The 16110-nt window shown below is 48.3% G+C and overlaps 1 protein-coding gene across 1 annotated transcript in view; it reads right to left on the bottom strand.

Moving 5' to 3' along the window:
* The window catches only part of LOC119402435 (26S proteasome non-ATPase regulatory subunit 13), a gene marked incomplete in the record, with an annotated part of 91213 nt that overhangs the window by 32433 nt on the left and 42670 nt on the right, over positions 1–16110 (bottom strand). Inside the window, 1 exon segment of the mRNA XM_037669589.2 lies at positions 4323–4448. Coding sequence (XP_037525517.1) covers positions 4323–4448 — 126 coding nt within the window.

The raw sequence follows: 16110 nt of genomic DNA, 5'->3' as shown, positions 1-16110 counted from the left end.
TCGCATTTTTTTTTTTATATATAAACGGCTCTTTTCAGAGCCACCTAAACAATGCATTGGCTGAATTGCTATGGGAAGCTTGTACTCCGGCTGTGACCCTCTCCGTCAGCGAAAAATACCTACCAAAAATGTGCGTTTTCACGTGCATTCGTTTTTCCGGACTGCCCGATTTTCCGGACGTTTTCGTGGTCCCTTGAGGGTCCGGGAAATCGGACGTCGACTGTAGCCCCGGTAATATTCACTCTGCTACGTACTCGTGTGTGGTATAGTGGTTAGCGTACGCGACTGCTGATTCAATGGTCACGAGTTCGAATCCTGTGTGTTTGTTGTGAATTTTCTGTAGTTTACTTCTGAATTTATTTCTTGTATTAATTGTATATGTCGTCAAATGCGTGTATCAACCTGACAGTTCGTGCCCCGACAGTTACTCCTTAAAGGACGAATCGTTCATCCTTTAGGGAGTAATGGTTGTGGCAGTGCAGTTACCCCCCAAAAGGACGAACCACGGGCCCCTTTTCGTCCTTTGCGGCTTAGAGTGCAGTGGCGGTACTTCGATGCTGTTTGCTCTTCGAATGCGGGCGCACAGCGAGTGCGGGCTGACAACAAAGAACTAAAGACTAGAAGAAAGGATCGTGGGGCATCAGGCCGGCACGGACCCATCCCCCGGCTGTCTGCAGCTACCGTGAAAATGCGAGTCTGCTTGGCTGCTGTGTCGCGGTTTCTCGAGAACGTGAGACTACGGGGAGGATACGCCGAGGTACGGCTCGATGACATACTGAACAGACAGCGAACGGGACTCTCGCCATACAACGAACAGAGGTATCCTAAACTAGCCGGCGCCAGCATTGTCATCGGAGAAATGCTGCACCGCTGCCTCGGTCGGTCGTGAGAACGTGCCGACGATGCAGTTTCCAGCTGACGAGGCAACACTCGAATGGCTGCCACTCTCAACGGCAACTGGCGATGGTCAAAAGCACAGAAATATTCACGATTTCGGCACTGCACATGGCGAAGAAAACGCAACCGCGCAACTACGAGCAGACGAGCTGTCGGTGAGACCGGAAGTGCTAATATTAATGTTTGTTCGGTGTTTTAACAGCATAACACAATATAAACATACATATTATCTACTTATTGAACTCAAAATTAACAACGAAGGTAATAATGAGGGTGTTATCGTGATTATAACATCAGCCAATGGTGGAACTGCCGACAATCACGTCATATATTGCGGACTAATACACTCAAACCTCGATATAACGAACATGGATATAACGAATTATCGGTTATAACGAAGTAAATTAACAATTGTCTTGTAATAGATACAGTGTTATAAATAAACGTTTATAACGAATTTGCGGATATAACGAAGTTATTTTCGTGGCAGATTTGACTTTGTTATGAGGTTTGAGTGTACATCATTTGCCGAGAGAAGAGGGAGCGATTTTCAGCTGACTTTAATTTATTGTAAATTCCAGGCCGCTCGCTTCGCTATAATATTTGGCTCGCGTGTTCTCGGGAGCCTCGACTACCGATTGGCAGCACTTTTTGACCCTGCTCAAAAAGTGTTGCAGGGCCCCTTTAAGCACCAGCCATGTTATTATCTTTTTTTTTTTGCGCTTGTGTCGAGCCCTTTTACAAATTGCAATTACGCATCACTGCAACATATTGAAGTCATTTTCAATGCTTATTCACACTGTTAAAACCTTACCTGCTCTCGTACTTGGACCCATTACTATTCACTTGCTTCTGGTCAAAACCATCTGGTAAATGGTTTTGACCAAATCTGGTAAATGAAATGAAACGTGACCATGATCGACGTTTTGAAAACGTACACATGACAGTCACGTGTACGTTTCACTGGCAGAGGTGGAAAGATTAGTTGAAAAAAAAAAAAAAAACATATTCGTACACGAAGCAAGTTTATTTTAACTGTGCAATAAAAAGCTTTCTACAGAACACAGGGCTTAGCCCACTTGGCTTTCTTTTCTTCCTCCTTTTGGTTGACTCCTTTTAAAAAGTGCACCCGACTTACGCAATAAAAGCGTGCAACAGATCGCGTTAACGTAATGCTATGCTCATTGCATGCCAACCTGTGACGTTTGCCCGATCTTTTGCCACATGTCTGCAACAGACTGTGCGTGGCGGCAAACTGTGCTAAAATGTGGTCAGCTTGTCCTCAACCGACTAAATCCTGTCGTACGGCGCTCCTGATGGATAAAGGAGTCCACCATGGTCCTACTGCACGCGCCAGAAGATTTAGTGTCCCATTGTCCTTGGTGATGAGGCAAGCTGCTTTGCAAGGTTCACTGATGCAAAGAATCTGCTTCCTTGTCACATAGCCCGCAATGTAATTGATAAAACGGCTGTTTGGCCGAGTTGGAAATGGTTCATCATTTAAGAAGCGCAAAATGACACGGGGACGAAGCATAGACACACACAAGCGCTTGTCCTGTGTGTGTCTATGCTTCGTCCCCGTGTCATTTTGCGCTTCTTAAGTAATTGATAAGGCGGACACCACTTCTTCAGCTTCAGCTCTCGGTATCGCGCGAGCCCACTTCTCAAACAGCTCCTTTGTCGCCAAATTTTAAATAAAACTGAGACATAGAAATCAAACGATGTTTGATGAATCAACCTCAGGAATCTCATCATGAGCATAGCAAATTGAGGACACTATCGCTTGGCGACGCTAAAGTTCTAAATAGAATCACCTTCATCTATGACTAGTACGGTATCGAGAGCCTCGAGAAAAATTCGGCTGCATGCATGTATCTTGGTAATCCAACAGTTAAAACAAGAAAAGCACTGCCTCGATCTCGATGTTCTAATGTGTTGCACTTTTGGGGATTTTCCACCAGTCTAATTAATCGAAAAATATTCGGCATTTCGAATATGTGCTATTCGATTCGAGTACCGGATTGAGTAGAACACCATTCGATTTGTTATTCGAGCTTTTCGAACTTTCACAGACCCTTTGTACCCAAAGTTGCAGTCAGGAATGAAGCAAAAAGGCTCAGCTGTCTTTGCTTTATACGGCATTATCCTCACAGCTCAAAAATCCATAATCCATGTGCAATAAAAACCACGTGAAAGCTGAAAAAAAAAAACGACGCCACGCTGCTGAGCGCTAGGCTCCATTCGGCTAAAAGCTAAAATGTGCGTCAGCAGCGGCTGGCCCATGCAGCGCCCCTTGCACTAGCGCCCCTGGCGGCATCAGCGCGCAGAGGGACCTCGTCTGGCAAGGGAAACGCGCTGCGCTCAGCACAACTGCCCATTCTGGCCACCCTAATGTGGGTGCTCCCATCGCGACAGTGCAACGGAGCCTGTTTGGCGCAGTCGCCTTCGCTCGAAAGTCGCGTGTAATGCATGCGGTTGGGCCTTTACAAAGGCTGATGTGTTGTCGCCTCCGCAACGAAGGGGGAAAAAAAGAAAAATTCTCCGCCCGCGTCTTTCTCCTCCCGCGCCATCTCAGGTTTTTGCGGGAGGGCGTCCGCTCTTTGCGCTGCGTCGTCTGCTACCTTACAGCACCGACTGCCATGACCGATACACTGAAATCTAAGAATCCTCGCATTTCGGGATATAAGTTCGTAGTACTGAGGTGTTAAGATTACACGGGAATTAAATAACGATCGTTATTCTGAAATGTTCGTTGTTCTGAAGTTCGTAGTAGTGAAATATTTTTACATTGAAACTATAAGCAGTCGGCACGGGATTTCTTAAAAGTTCGTTAATGTGGTGTTCGTTGTAACGAGGTTTGACTGTATTGCATTTCTCTCACAGCAGTCTGGATCCCTCTATTTTGCATTTTTTTTTTTCATGCAACCTGTTCATAACAATTATCGGTTATAACAATGGAATTTTCGACACTTGAATATTGTTATAAGTGGGTTCGAATATACACAACAAAACAAACCGAAGAGGCAAGAAAAAATACTTTTGACCATGAGAGCTCATTACACAATAAAATTTGACGAAGCAAAATACGAGCAATATTATAACAGAATGAGCCCGACATAACTTAGCTATTCAGAAAGTATTTAGTGAAAAAATTGCACATAAATGACAAAATGGCAATGAGAAGCACAATGTAAAAGGTAGAGTATATAGAATTATATTAACAGGTTCGTTAATAGAAGATGCCCAACGTTTTCTTATGAAGCCATCTGTGTCCAAGAGATATCTAGTACATGAAGGCAGACAACGTTTTATGTTAGTTCTGAACTGTAGGAGAATGGGGCAATGACCAGTCGTGCCAATCAATACCCCATTACAAAACTTTGGAAAACTTTGCAAACGACATGTCAGACCCCGGAATAAAATACCTGAAGGGACCAGGCCGGCCTCAGGGTCTCGTACTGTGCCAGGGATCCACTGTTGAAGGCCGACAGCAGCTGCACCACCCAGTGACGATCAGTGCCTTGCAGGCACTCGAGGATTGGATGTGCCAGCTGCCAACAGAACATCTCGCAGTTAGGCAGTGGGCAGCCAGACTGGCTTCTGGAGCAGGACATGGTGGATTTGGGAGCATGTTAATAGGGAAAGAAAAGTAAGGACATCTCCTGAAGTGCAGATATTTAATTTAAAGCAGAACACTCCAAACATGGGGAATGTCAACGAACCGAGTATTGTATGTTTCAGTTCTTCCTTCTCCAGCAGTAACAGGCATGACTTCTGAGGAAGCAGAAATCTGCTGCGTTCCACTTTGTAACGCAGAGTCATGGCAGTTCCTGCTCTGATGGCACCATACTTTGAAAATGACAACAGCATTTGAATACCAGTGTGCAAGAATGTTACTTGAAAAAAAAAAAAAAGAAAACATTTACACGATCGTTCATAACTATGCGTAACTTCGACTAGGTAGCGCATAAAACAGACAGCATAGCGCTAGTGCTGTCTACGTCTTGTATCCGTGTTTTATGCGCTACCCAGTCCGAAGTTATGCATCTTTACCAACCTGCCCAACTTGCCGCACTCATCGGTCCATAACTCTACATGTTTACTTTCTGTCCTGCAGAGAGCTTATGTTCCACAATCACAAAAACCACCCAATTAAACCTCCACGAAAAGCACTTTCCGTCTCTATGTTGGTTTTATACTGCCAATACACACATTTTTAGGATTCCGAGGTATGCAAGCATAAGACTAATTCAGGAACAAGCCTCTTCTTTGTCGCCCCATCGTGATCAGACTGGACGGGCTGCAGCTGCGCTTCACGACATTGCTCTTGCAAATGTTCACACCCCTGCTTCTTTTAGCCTCCTCCCATTTCTCTCATCCCCAATGACAGCCAGTTTAATGAGCTTGTATTCGCCCATGTGAAAGCTACAACTGCCTTCGTACCATTTGGAATTGGCAAACCCTGGATATTATCGTGGGCATTTTGAGACCGGAAGCAGCGAAATCCAATAAGGCAGCCCAAAGGTATTCAGCCTCAAGTGCCACAACCACCCAAGCAACTTCGGCAAGCTTAGAGGGTCACAGATTAGAATCAACAAGGATAGCTACTGTGTTTCTTTTACACTAGCACCCTTGGAGGGTGAACTTGTCGGCTAGTAACATATTGTAAGGGAAACAGCGCGAAAGACAAGGACAGCAAAGGTACACATGTAGTGCTGCACGTGTGTGTGCCTTTACTGTCCTTATCTTTCACGCTGTTTCCCTTACGACTAGCACACTGCACGTATATAACATCCCTCAGAAAAAGAATTAAAGGGGCCCTCTAACACCCTTCAACGCCCCATTCTTTACTCGTGGATTACGTAGACTGAAGTACGGACGAACTAGTGCAGCAAGAACGGCAGTGATAGCGGCATGCAGTACGAAGTTATTCAATTCAAAAAATTCAAAATACAAGAAAAAAAATGCCTACCCTCAACTCAATTTTTGCGGGGTCATGTGACCACATTTCACACTCTGCTGCGACGTCTGACGGCGCTCCAATGAAATGGGCTCAAAGCTCTTACGTAGGGGAAGCTCGCACACCATTGTTGCTTCTCCTTTCAACGTATTGTTGACATCGTTGCCATAGTAACAAATGTGGTTCCTGACTTGAGCGGGCGCTACCGCTTCGAAGCATGGCTGGCAAGGCTTTGTCTGCTGTTCCTTACAACGACATGCCATGTCATTCCCTCCTCTCATTCTGAGAAGGGAATTTGTGGAGCGGCATGGGGGGTTAAACACGGTCGCCCCTACGCGGGTTGTTCGGTGAGCAGCCCGACTACAGCCCGACTGTACAGCGACAATTCAACGAAGAGGATTACTTGCACCGTTTCAACAACAATCATGAGCCTACCGCACATGCGGAGAGACGCAGCTCGCAAACGTACAGATGCAAAAAGAAGGAAGAGGGACAAGCGTTTCATATGGACATCCGACCGGCGCAGGCAAAAACAAACCAGAGGCGAAATGGCAGTCAGCGCCTCTGTCGTACTTTGTGGTTGTAGTGATATTTTTTGTTGCGACGGCGGCTATTTGGAGTTCATTGAAATAGCACAGAAAAGAAAAACAAAACAACAGTAATCTCAACTCTGATGCTACGCCACGATCACTTCTAACGTTACATTTATCCAATCATAGGCTGGCGTTCATCGTCGTCACTTCCGCCCGCAATAGTTCTGGCAAGCGCCATAGAGTTTCCTAAAATGACCTAGAGGGAACTCTGGCGCTGTGATCGTTCAGCCACCATGGGAATGATGGGTAGTACACGGATTTGCCTAGTCTTCGTGCTCATGGGCTTCGAACGCACTTGTGGCTTTGTTTATTGCTATGTTTTCGTTTTCTTTCGGATAAAAGAATGGATCGTTGTGAACTTCGTGACCAGATTTGAATCGGTGAGCCTAAAGAAGTTAAAGTGGTGAAGTGAAATTGCTGATTTTTGCTGAACTTCGTTTTGCGACAAAGCGGATGCATGCGACGCAGAGCCAAACGGAGCCGAAAGAACGAAGTTGAGACAAATCCGTGTACTACCCATGATTCCCATGCTGGCTGAAGCGCGATGCATTGCAGCTCCCATAGACACTAGCGCCAGAGTTCCCTCTAGTAAGTATTGTAGGAAACTCTATGGCAAGCGCCACTACGCGCTGATGCAGTCAGCAGCGATGCAGCGACTTCAACGCGTGATTAAAATACTAAATCATTTGATATTGGTGCTTAGACCTATGCTAAAGTTATCCCCAGCCATCAGTCTACGCAACCCGCAAGTAAAAAATGGGGGTTGAATAGTGTTGGAGGGCCCCTTTAAATGTGCAGAGGCGAGAATTAAGCGAAGGAAGCTGTTAGCATGGCTAAGTGTCTGGCTTCTCACATCCACTCACAGCTTACGATACCTCTCCCTGAAAGCACCAAAAGGGCTACGGCACCTTTACCTTCTTACCTTTCGCAGAACAGGAATTGGCCTCCCTGGTTCAGTAAGAAGCCAACACTTCTCACATGATCCCTACCATGATGTCCTAGCCCGAGTCTCCAGACGTTGTAGAATATCTCATCCCAGCAGCAGTTGTAATCGTAATGTAGCAAAGGGCACAAATATTCTTGCACCAGAAGGCTGCCACCAGAAGCTAAACCTGGCAACGTTAAACATGTGCACCCTCTATGGTGAAGCTAGCAAGGTTTGACATTGGGCGAGTTGGTAATCCATCTTCAACAAACAGTGCAGGAGCGGACAGCGGACAAAGAAGAAAACAAAGAAAAGCAAGCGCTAACTTCCAACTGAGAATTTATTGAAAATGCACATATATATCTATGTCAGCATATTCCATCACGTGGGCGCACGCAAACTGTCGTGTAACAGGCGTCTCGAAGCACAGGAAAAAATCACAGCATATCCACGGAGTGAATGATGAAGAGTGGGCGAAGCTGCGGAGGTTCATCGGTAAACCGTGAATCTTCCGTGCATTCTGCCCAGTACATCATCACCGACGTGAGATCGGGCGCGTTTATACTAAAGGTTCGATGAGTTATGACGACTTGCAGCTCACTTTAATTTTACATGTACGCTGTGAATTTTCATTGTTTAGAAAACCATTGCTTTAGAAAACATCTGGCGTCTTTCGTTAAGCAGCTGGCGTCTTTTCGTTTTGCTTTAGAAACATCTGGCGTTCTTTCGTTTTGCTTTTAGAAAACATCTGGCGTCTTTCGTTGGTTTATTTCATCAATCAACGGCGTTTTGAACAAAATTTTTATTGTTTAATCACGCACAGGAGAAATCTCACCAGGCACTACCTTGGAGGCAAACAATGGCTGCTAATGGGAATGAGACACAGAAGAAGTGGGCTTTTAGCTAACACTTACACTTTTACTTCTACTAACATTTCCTACTGGAACATGCCAATGGCTGCTAATGGGGAATGAGAGACAGAAGAATTCGGCTTTTAGTTAACGCGCACGCTGCGAATTTTTTATCGTTCAACAACGCACAGGAAAAATCTCCCACCGGCACCACCTTGGAGGTCAAGATCTGGTACTAGCGTTACGACTGGTTACGCACTACTACGAGGGACGAACGGGTACCGCCTTAAGGAGCTTCGCCCCTAAAATTTGCGATAATGTGTGTCCATGTGCTTCGAGTTGTCGAATTAGCCCTCGCACTGCCAATGGCTAGCTTCCTGGTTAGCTCAATTGGTAGAGCAATTGCTCTGGAAAGGCGTTGGTCCCGGGTTCGATCACCAGACCAGGATGAACTAAGAGGCTTTCTTTCTGAGAAATTTGTATGGATTTCCTTGTAGCGTCGTGCTGCAAATGGGTGGTTGTCACCTTAACCCTTCCCGCCACCTTGCGGGATTCCACAGAACTCATTTGCAAAAGGGAGAGTCACACACACACGGAGCATCATTTATGACACTCCCTTCTGTCCGTTGTCATCATCACACCTCTCACGTCGAAATATGCTGAAGCAACTCTGCCTTTCCACCAGCATTATCACTGATGCACGCATAGGCTCTAGAATGAACTCACTTATTTGTGCCCTGCACGTAATCTTAACATAACAGGCTGGCATAATCGCGAGGTGGTAAACAGTGCTGCATGCAGCCTGCGACAAGTGTTCGTAACAGTTTCCTGTGGGTGAAGCCCAATCACATTAAAATAAAGAAATAAGGGTGCATGGCATTATGACCCGCACCCCAAACCCCGAACCATGGAAAATTAAAAACTAAAAAAGAAAAAAGAGAACATGCATTCCTGTGAAGCCACTTTCTTGCATCATCGTGAAACAGTGCCGTGAAGCCAACTTACACAGTGACATTCACACCGAAAGTATTAGGGATGGTAAAATCGATGAACGATTAATCAATTAAAGGAGCACCATTAATCGATTAATTGTCATTGATTTCCACCTTTCAGTTAATCGAATTAATCAATTAAAAGTCTTCGATTAATCGATTACGGCAACCCCCCCCCGCCCCCAACACCACCCCTCGGTCGGTGCGCATGAGTGCGAGGCGAGCGATGCCGAGACGTAGAAGTTGAGGCCGGCTACTCTTTTTCACTACAGCGCATATTTGTATGCTAGTAGAACGAGCCCAAAGTCGGCGACGGCCCTATCCCATAGAGGCAGAAATGAATTCGCCCTGGTCTCCGTTGCCTACGGCGTCTACCTCCAAGCCCTGCCCAAGGCTTCAAGCCCTGGCAGGAGGCGGCCCCACCCCGACGAGACAGAGATGCATGCACTTGACCACTTCTCATCGCTCACAGCCTACTGCATTCACCTCCCCTCGCCCCCCTTTCTTCTATCGTGTGCTGGTTAACCGTCGACAAAATGCATGTGATGCTTGCTTGCCATATTGCGTTATTATTACATTTTGGCGTGTACTATACTGTTTCCTTTGTCATATCATAATGGCGAGCAATCGCAAGAGGAGCACGGCGTGGACGTTGTTCACAGAAGATTAAAAAACGACTGCGACGTGTGATACAGGTGGTAAGCAGTACTCAAAGCCAGCGACGGAAACTCTTTTGATATCACCTGCTTCTCGCCCACTTTATTAATGTGCCAGAGTCATCCTCCAAAGAAAAATGGTCATGACTAAAATTACAATGTTGAAGACCCCGTTCCCGAAGGCACGAATCCACCTCTACAGGTAAGTCATCAGTATCTCGCGACTTAGCCAAGATCCTTTGTGTAACGTATCTTGAAAATCAGGTCACTCTTCAATGACATAAGCGATTTTTATGTTTCAAAATGTTGGCCTGTTGTCAATTCGTATTTGTTCAAAAAGCTGCGTCCTTTTCACAGGACCTCTTCCTTGGTCCCTGTGTTTTCAGCGCTATGGCTTTATTGAATGAAAGCAGCAAGGCGGTGCGCCAACGTTCGATCAGCAGCGAAGTTTGTTGTTTTCTGTAGATTTCAGATGTGCCAACGCATCGTCTAGTTGCTTAATTTGTTTGTGTTCATTTTCGGCTCTGCACTGTTTTATCGTGTTTGATCGCACAAACTCAGCTCTCCTTGAATTTGATAAACTAGCGATTCTCTTCACCTGCAGTGTCTATGGCAACTTTCTTGGGCATTTTATTTAACTCTCACATACCTGCCAAGTTTGGAGAAACGGAATCCGGGAGATCTACTCAACGGGGGGGGGGGGGCTATGAAGTATGCCGACCGCGGGGGGGGGGGGGGGGGGGGGGGAGTGGGATACTGCGATAGCAATTATATGGACACTGTCAGCGGGATTTTGCGGTCGCCGCTGATCTGTACAGAGTCCAAACCGATAACATCGCTTACGCATCGTCTGTTTCACGTGCGAGTAAATGCGCGCTGGCGCTAGGGACGAACACGGTTGAAGCAGAGATGAAACGACCCGGCCGTCACCGTCGCGCGAAGGGCACATGCGATAACATCACTCCGCGTGCGAGGCCTGTCGTTGCTTGCTCACAAGTTATTTCGTCGGGCAACGGACCATAACGGGCGCCGTTGAGACAGGGACGGTCGCGAGCGCTGGCGAACGCGCTATCTCGACAGACATCGGTAACGGCTACCCTTTTAAGTGCTGGGCTCTCCAATTAAAGCAGTAGTGACACAAAATTTTGAAGGCGAGATAACTTGTGGGATAGATTTTTGTGCACACAAACGCATCATCTACGAAATATTAACGGCTGATATAACCTATACCACATTTAGGATCAATTTTTAAATTGCGTGTAGCGCATCTGTACGCTAAACGTCCCACCTCGCGTCACCGTGACGTACGGGGCGCGCAATGCACTGGATGCGCGGGGCAAAACTGGGTTTCCGGGAGATTTTCCTATGACCCGTACAACCGGGAGAAACGTTCAAAATCCGGGAGTCTCCCGGGTAATCCGGGAGACTTGGCAGGTATGCTCTCAGGTCCGCCATGGTGGCTCAGTGGTTACTGCGCTCGGCTGCTCACCCGAAGGAAGCGGGTTTGAACCCTGCCGTGGCAGTCGCATTTCGATGGAGGCATAATGGTAGAGGGCCGTGTACTGTGCTATGTAGTGCGGGTTAAAGAGCATCAGACTGTCAAAATTTCCGGAGGCCTCCATTTCGGCATCCCTCATAATCATATCGTGGTTTTGGGACGTAAAACCCCACATCTTATTAGTATGTAACTCTCAGGTTTTATTTCTCGTTTAACTGCACTATAAAGTGGTCCAAGGAGTGCCACATTGTAATATGTGTTGTTTATTTATTGACTGGTCCTTACTGCCGTTATATTGCCACGCCCACTTCTTGTCTTGTTTTGATGTATTCGGGTTTGACCGGCAGGGACGGTCATCAACGCTCGACGCCGTCCGCGAAGCAGTGTTCGAGAAGCTTTGCGACTATAGTAGATCGTTTTATTAAGATTGCGCCCCGCACGCGAATGTTCCAGCTTTGTCTAGAGATAAACGCCGCCACCAGCGATATTGCTGGAAAGTTCGATAGCGCCTGTATAAAAGCCGACGCGCTTGACCGCTTGTCAGTTGATCGACGGCTGACGCCCAGTTCGCCGCTATCAGTGTACAGCGTGTATTGCTGTAGTTTGAGTTTTCGTTTCCCGGCCACAAGTTCGGCCAAATAAACAGCTTCATCTCGACACGCCGACTGCTGTCTTCGTCGACGTCACGACCACGTGACATCTGGTGGAGGTGCTGCTTCCTTGATGTTCCGGACACCTACGAAGAGCCGGGAACCAAGCCCACAGCGTGAAAAAGACGTCGAAGACCTCGTGCAACAAGAAGACCCGGAAGACATCCCGGATTGTCGAGCTAGCCGCAGGCAGCTAGGACTACAACCCGAGTTCGGACCATTACCCGACAAGAACAAGACCACGACGACGAAGACAACAGGCACCATGATGGCTGCTGTGTCACCTCAACGAGTCGTCATGAATCAGCCCAGGGAGCCGCCGACTTTCCGAGGATCACCATGTGAAGACCCGGAAAGCTGGTTGGAAAAATACGACCGAGTTGCTCACTTCAACAACTGGGACTGTGACAAGAAACTTCGCCACGTTTACTTCGCCCTTGAAGATAGCGCCAGGACCTGGTTCGAAAACAGAGAGGCCACCTCGACGACCTGGGACCTATTTCGCACCGCATTCCTTGGAACCTTCGCAAGTGTCGTGCGTAAGGAAAGGGCCGAGACCGTGCTGGAAAGCCGTATACAGCTCCCAAACGAGAACGTCGGAATATAGACAGAAGAAATGACCCGCCTGTTCCGTCACACCGACCTTGCCATGTCTGAGGAAAAGCTCCGATTCGTACTGCGAGGAATCAAGCAAGAGCTGTTTGCGGGCCTTGTTCGCAACCCGCCCAGAAGTGTCAACAAATTGCTAACAGAGGCCACAACAATTGAAAAGGCGCTTGAGATGCGGACAAGACAGTACAACCGCCGCTGACCAATAACCGACTACGCCGAAGTTCAAGCCCTCAGCACCGACGACCTGCGCGAGACCATCTGAGCGGTCGTGCGTGAAGAGCTGCGTAAGATGTTTCCGGAATCGCAGCCTCGAGTGGACTAGATCACAGACATTGTTCGTGAGGAAGTCCGGCAATCGCTTGGAATTCCCGAAGCACCGCAGGCTCAGCCAGAAGCCATGAGCTATGCTGCTGCAGCCCGACGCAACGGCCCCCCTCCTCGCCCGCGTCAAGACGCCGCGCCGCCGCAGCAGTTCCACCGCCACCACCACCGACGCCATACCGCCCGCCGACAGGACAATGCTGCGCCCCCCGAAAGACCGACGTTTGGCATGCCCCTGACAACCGACCGCTCTGCTATCACTGCGGGGAAGCCGGCCACACATATCGCCGCTGCCATTACCGTCAGATGGGGCTACGCAGATTCGCTGTCAACGCGCCGCGCCCGCAGCCAGCCGAACGGCCTCGCGACATCGACTACCTTACCGGAACACAGTGGCAAGAACGACAACCTTCCCGCTCGCCGTTGCCTGGCCGCTACATGTCACCACACCGCCGGCAGTACACTGGCCCAAACCGAGGCCGGTCGCCTAGCCCATATCCGGAAAACTAAGGGCAGCAACCGATGGAGGTGCGGTTGCTGAACGACGAAATGCTGAAGATCCTCCGTCGACGACGTTGCCGCGACGAACTTCCGAGCCCCCGCCACACACCGAACGACGTCCTGCAGACGAAACTTTGCAACCAGAAGCAGACCTGACGACGCAACACGGAAGCAGCGGAACAAACCGACGTAGCCGTGACCCGACGCCGCGACGTAACCGCAACGCAAGACGGCGGACTAGCGACCTCGACGTTCAGATCGACGGCCACAACGTCACCGCTCTCGTCGATACTGGAGCCGACTATTCCGTCATCAGTGGGCCGTTCGCAGCAAAGTTGAAGAAAGTTAGGACTGCTTGGGAAGGCCCCGAGATCCGGACCACTGGAGGCCATCTCATAACGCCGATTGGTGTCTGCACGGCGAGAGTCACCATCAACAACCGGACTTATCCTGTGAGCTTAGTGATCCTACAAAACTGCTCCAGGGATGTGATACTTGGAATGGACTTCCTAAGTGACCACGGCGCCGTCATCGACTTAAGAACCAAGTCGATAACCCTATCGTCGGAGAAAGCGACACCGCCGGATACGAACCCATGCCAATATGCCCTGAACGTGCTCGAGGATCAAGTCACCATTCCACCTAGATCCAGCATCATAATTCCCGTCGGCACCGAAACGGCTGAATGCATCGAAGGTGTCATCGAGAGCGATCAGCGTTTGCTGCTAGACCGTGACATTTGCGTTGCAAGAGGCATTGCTCGGCTGTATGAAAGGAAAGGAAGCGTGATGCTAACGAATTTCAGCCAAGAATACAGACACCTGAGCAGGGGCATGACGATTGCATACATTGAAGAAATCTTGGCCATCAGCGATGCGTTTGACTTTTCAGATTCTGATGCAGCTACGATGACGACCCCAATACCTGGGCCACCCTTCGACGTAAACCCAAGTCTTCCCGCTCGCCAACAGCAACAGCTTCGATGCCTTCTGCAGGAATACAAGGGCTGTTTCTCGTCGTCATCGCGGGTCCGACAAACGCCCCTTTCTAAGCACCGCATTACACCCAAACCTCATTATAACAGTCACATATGCCATGAAAATAACTTCGCTATATGCGAAAGTTCGCTATAAACGTTTATTCATAACACTGTATTTATGACAAGACTGTTCTTCATTTACTTCGCTATAACCGATAATTCGTTATATCCGTGTTCGTCATATCGAGGTTTGAGTGTATAACAGAAGAAAACGCTTGACCTCTCTATCAGAGTGCGTACTAGGTTTCGACACGGGAACGGAGGCCATTAAGAAACAAGTCGACGAAATGCTACACGACGACATCATCTAGCCGTCCAAGAGTCCGTGGGCGTCTCCCGTGGTGTTAGTGAAGAAGAAGAACGGGACCCTACATTTCTGTGTCAATTATCGTCGCCTGAACAAAATCACAAAAAAGGACGTGCACCCTCTCCCACAGACAGACGGCGCCCTGGATTGACTCCACAACGCAAAGTACTTTTCGTCGATGGACCTCAAGACCGGTTACTGGCAAATAAAAGTCGACGAGAAAGACCGTGAAAAGACGGCCTTTATAACACCAGACGGCCTGTTCGAGTTCAAGGTCATGCCCTTCGGTCTTTGTTCAGCACCTGCAACATTCCAACGTGTTATGGACACAGTGCTGGCTGGCTTGAAGTGGCAGACGTGCCTCGTGTACTTGGACGACGTCGTTGTGTTTGCCTCAAGCTTCGACGAACACCTCCGGTGCCTTGAAGCTGTACTTGAAGCAATCAAGACCTCCGGCCTCACCTTGAAGCCTGAAAAGTGCCGCTTCGCGTACGAGGAGCTTCTGTTTTTGGGTCACGTTATCAGAAGGGATGGTGTTCGCCCAGACCCGCGGAAAACAGCTGCTATCGCTGCCTTCCCGCCACCCACCGACACGAAAGCCGTGCGCCGTTTTCTCGGCTTGTGCGCCTACTACGGGGAACCTGCACTGGAGTTTCCGCAGACAGGGTGCGCCGCCCTGCCGGGAACGGCCAGAAACACTCGGGCATACAAACAAATATGAGCGGCTGCTAACGTGAACCATGCCGCCGTGCGCGATCATCAAACAAGGAAAAAGAAGCGTCCAAAACCGGCGGTATTGTTGTAGTCACAATGCCACAATCAAAAATGTCTTGCTTTCCACCAATCCACATGGGTTGGCGCTCTGGAAAACATCACAAATCTTTTATTTGAAAGTGGCCTTGAAAAAGTCAAAAAAAGCACATGACAGCAGGGGCGTAGCCAGAAATTTTTTTCGGGGGGGGGGAGTTCAACCATGCTTTATGTATGTTCGTGCGTGCGTTTGTATGTGTGCGTGTATATATACGCAAGCAAAATTTAAAAATTTCGGGGGGGGCCCCAACCCCCCCCCTGGCTACGCCCTTGCATGACAGCTTAGGTTGCGTAAGCATCGCGCCGTACATTAAACATACCGCATTTACTCGATTGTAACATGACCACGATTGTAACGCCAGGGATGACATCTCATTACGTCCAGGAAGAAAAGATAAAATTTCGGTATTCGACTGTAACGCGAGGGTCGACTTTAGGTTGCAAAAATCTAGAAAAAAAAACTCGCGTTACATTCGAGTAAAACGGTATTATACGTCA

Source organism: Rhipicephalus sanguineus, chromosome 8 (genome assembly GCF_013339695.2).
Source record: "Rhipicephalus sanguineus isolate Rsan-2018 chromosome 8, BIME_Rsan_1.4, whole genome shotgun sequence".
Classification (NCBI taxonomy): domain Eukaryota; kingdom Metazoa; phylum Arthropoda; class Arachnida; order Ixodida; family Ixodidae; genus Rhipicephalus; species Rhipicephalus sanguineus.
Note: the sequence above shows the minus strand (reverse complement) of the source record. Positions and strands in the feature narration are given on the sequence as shown.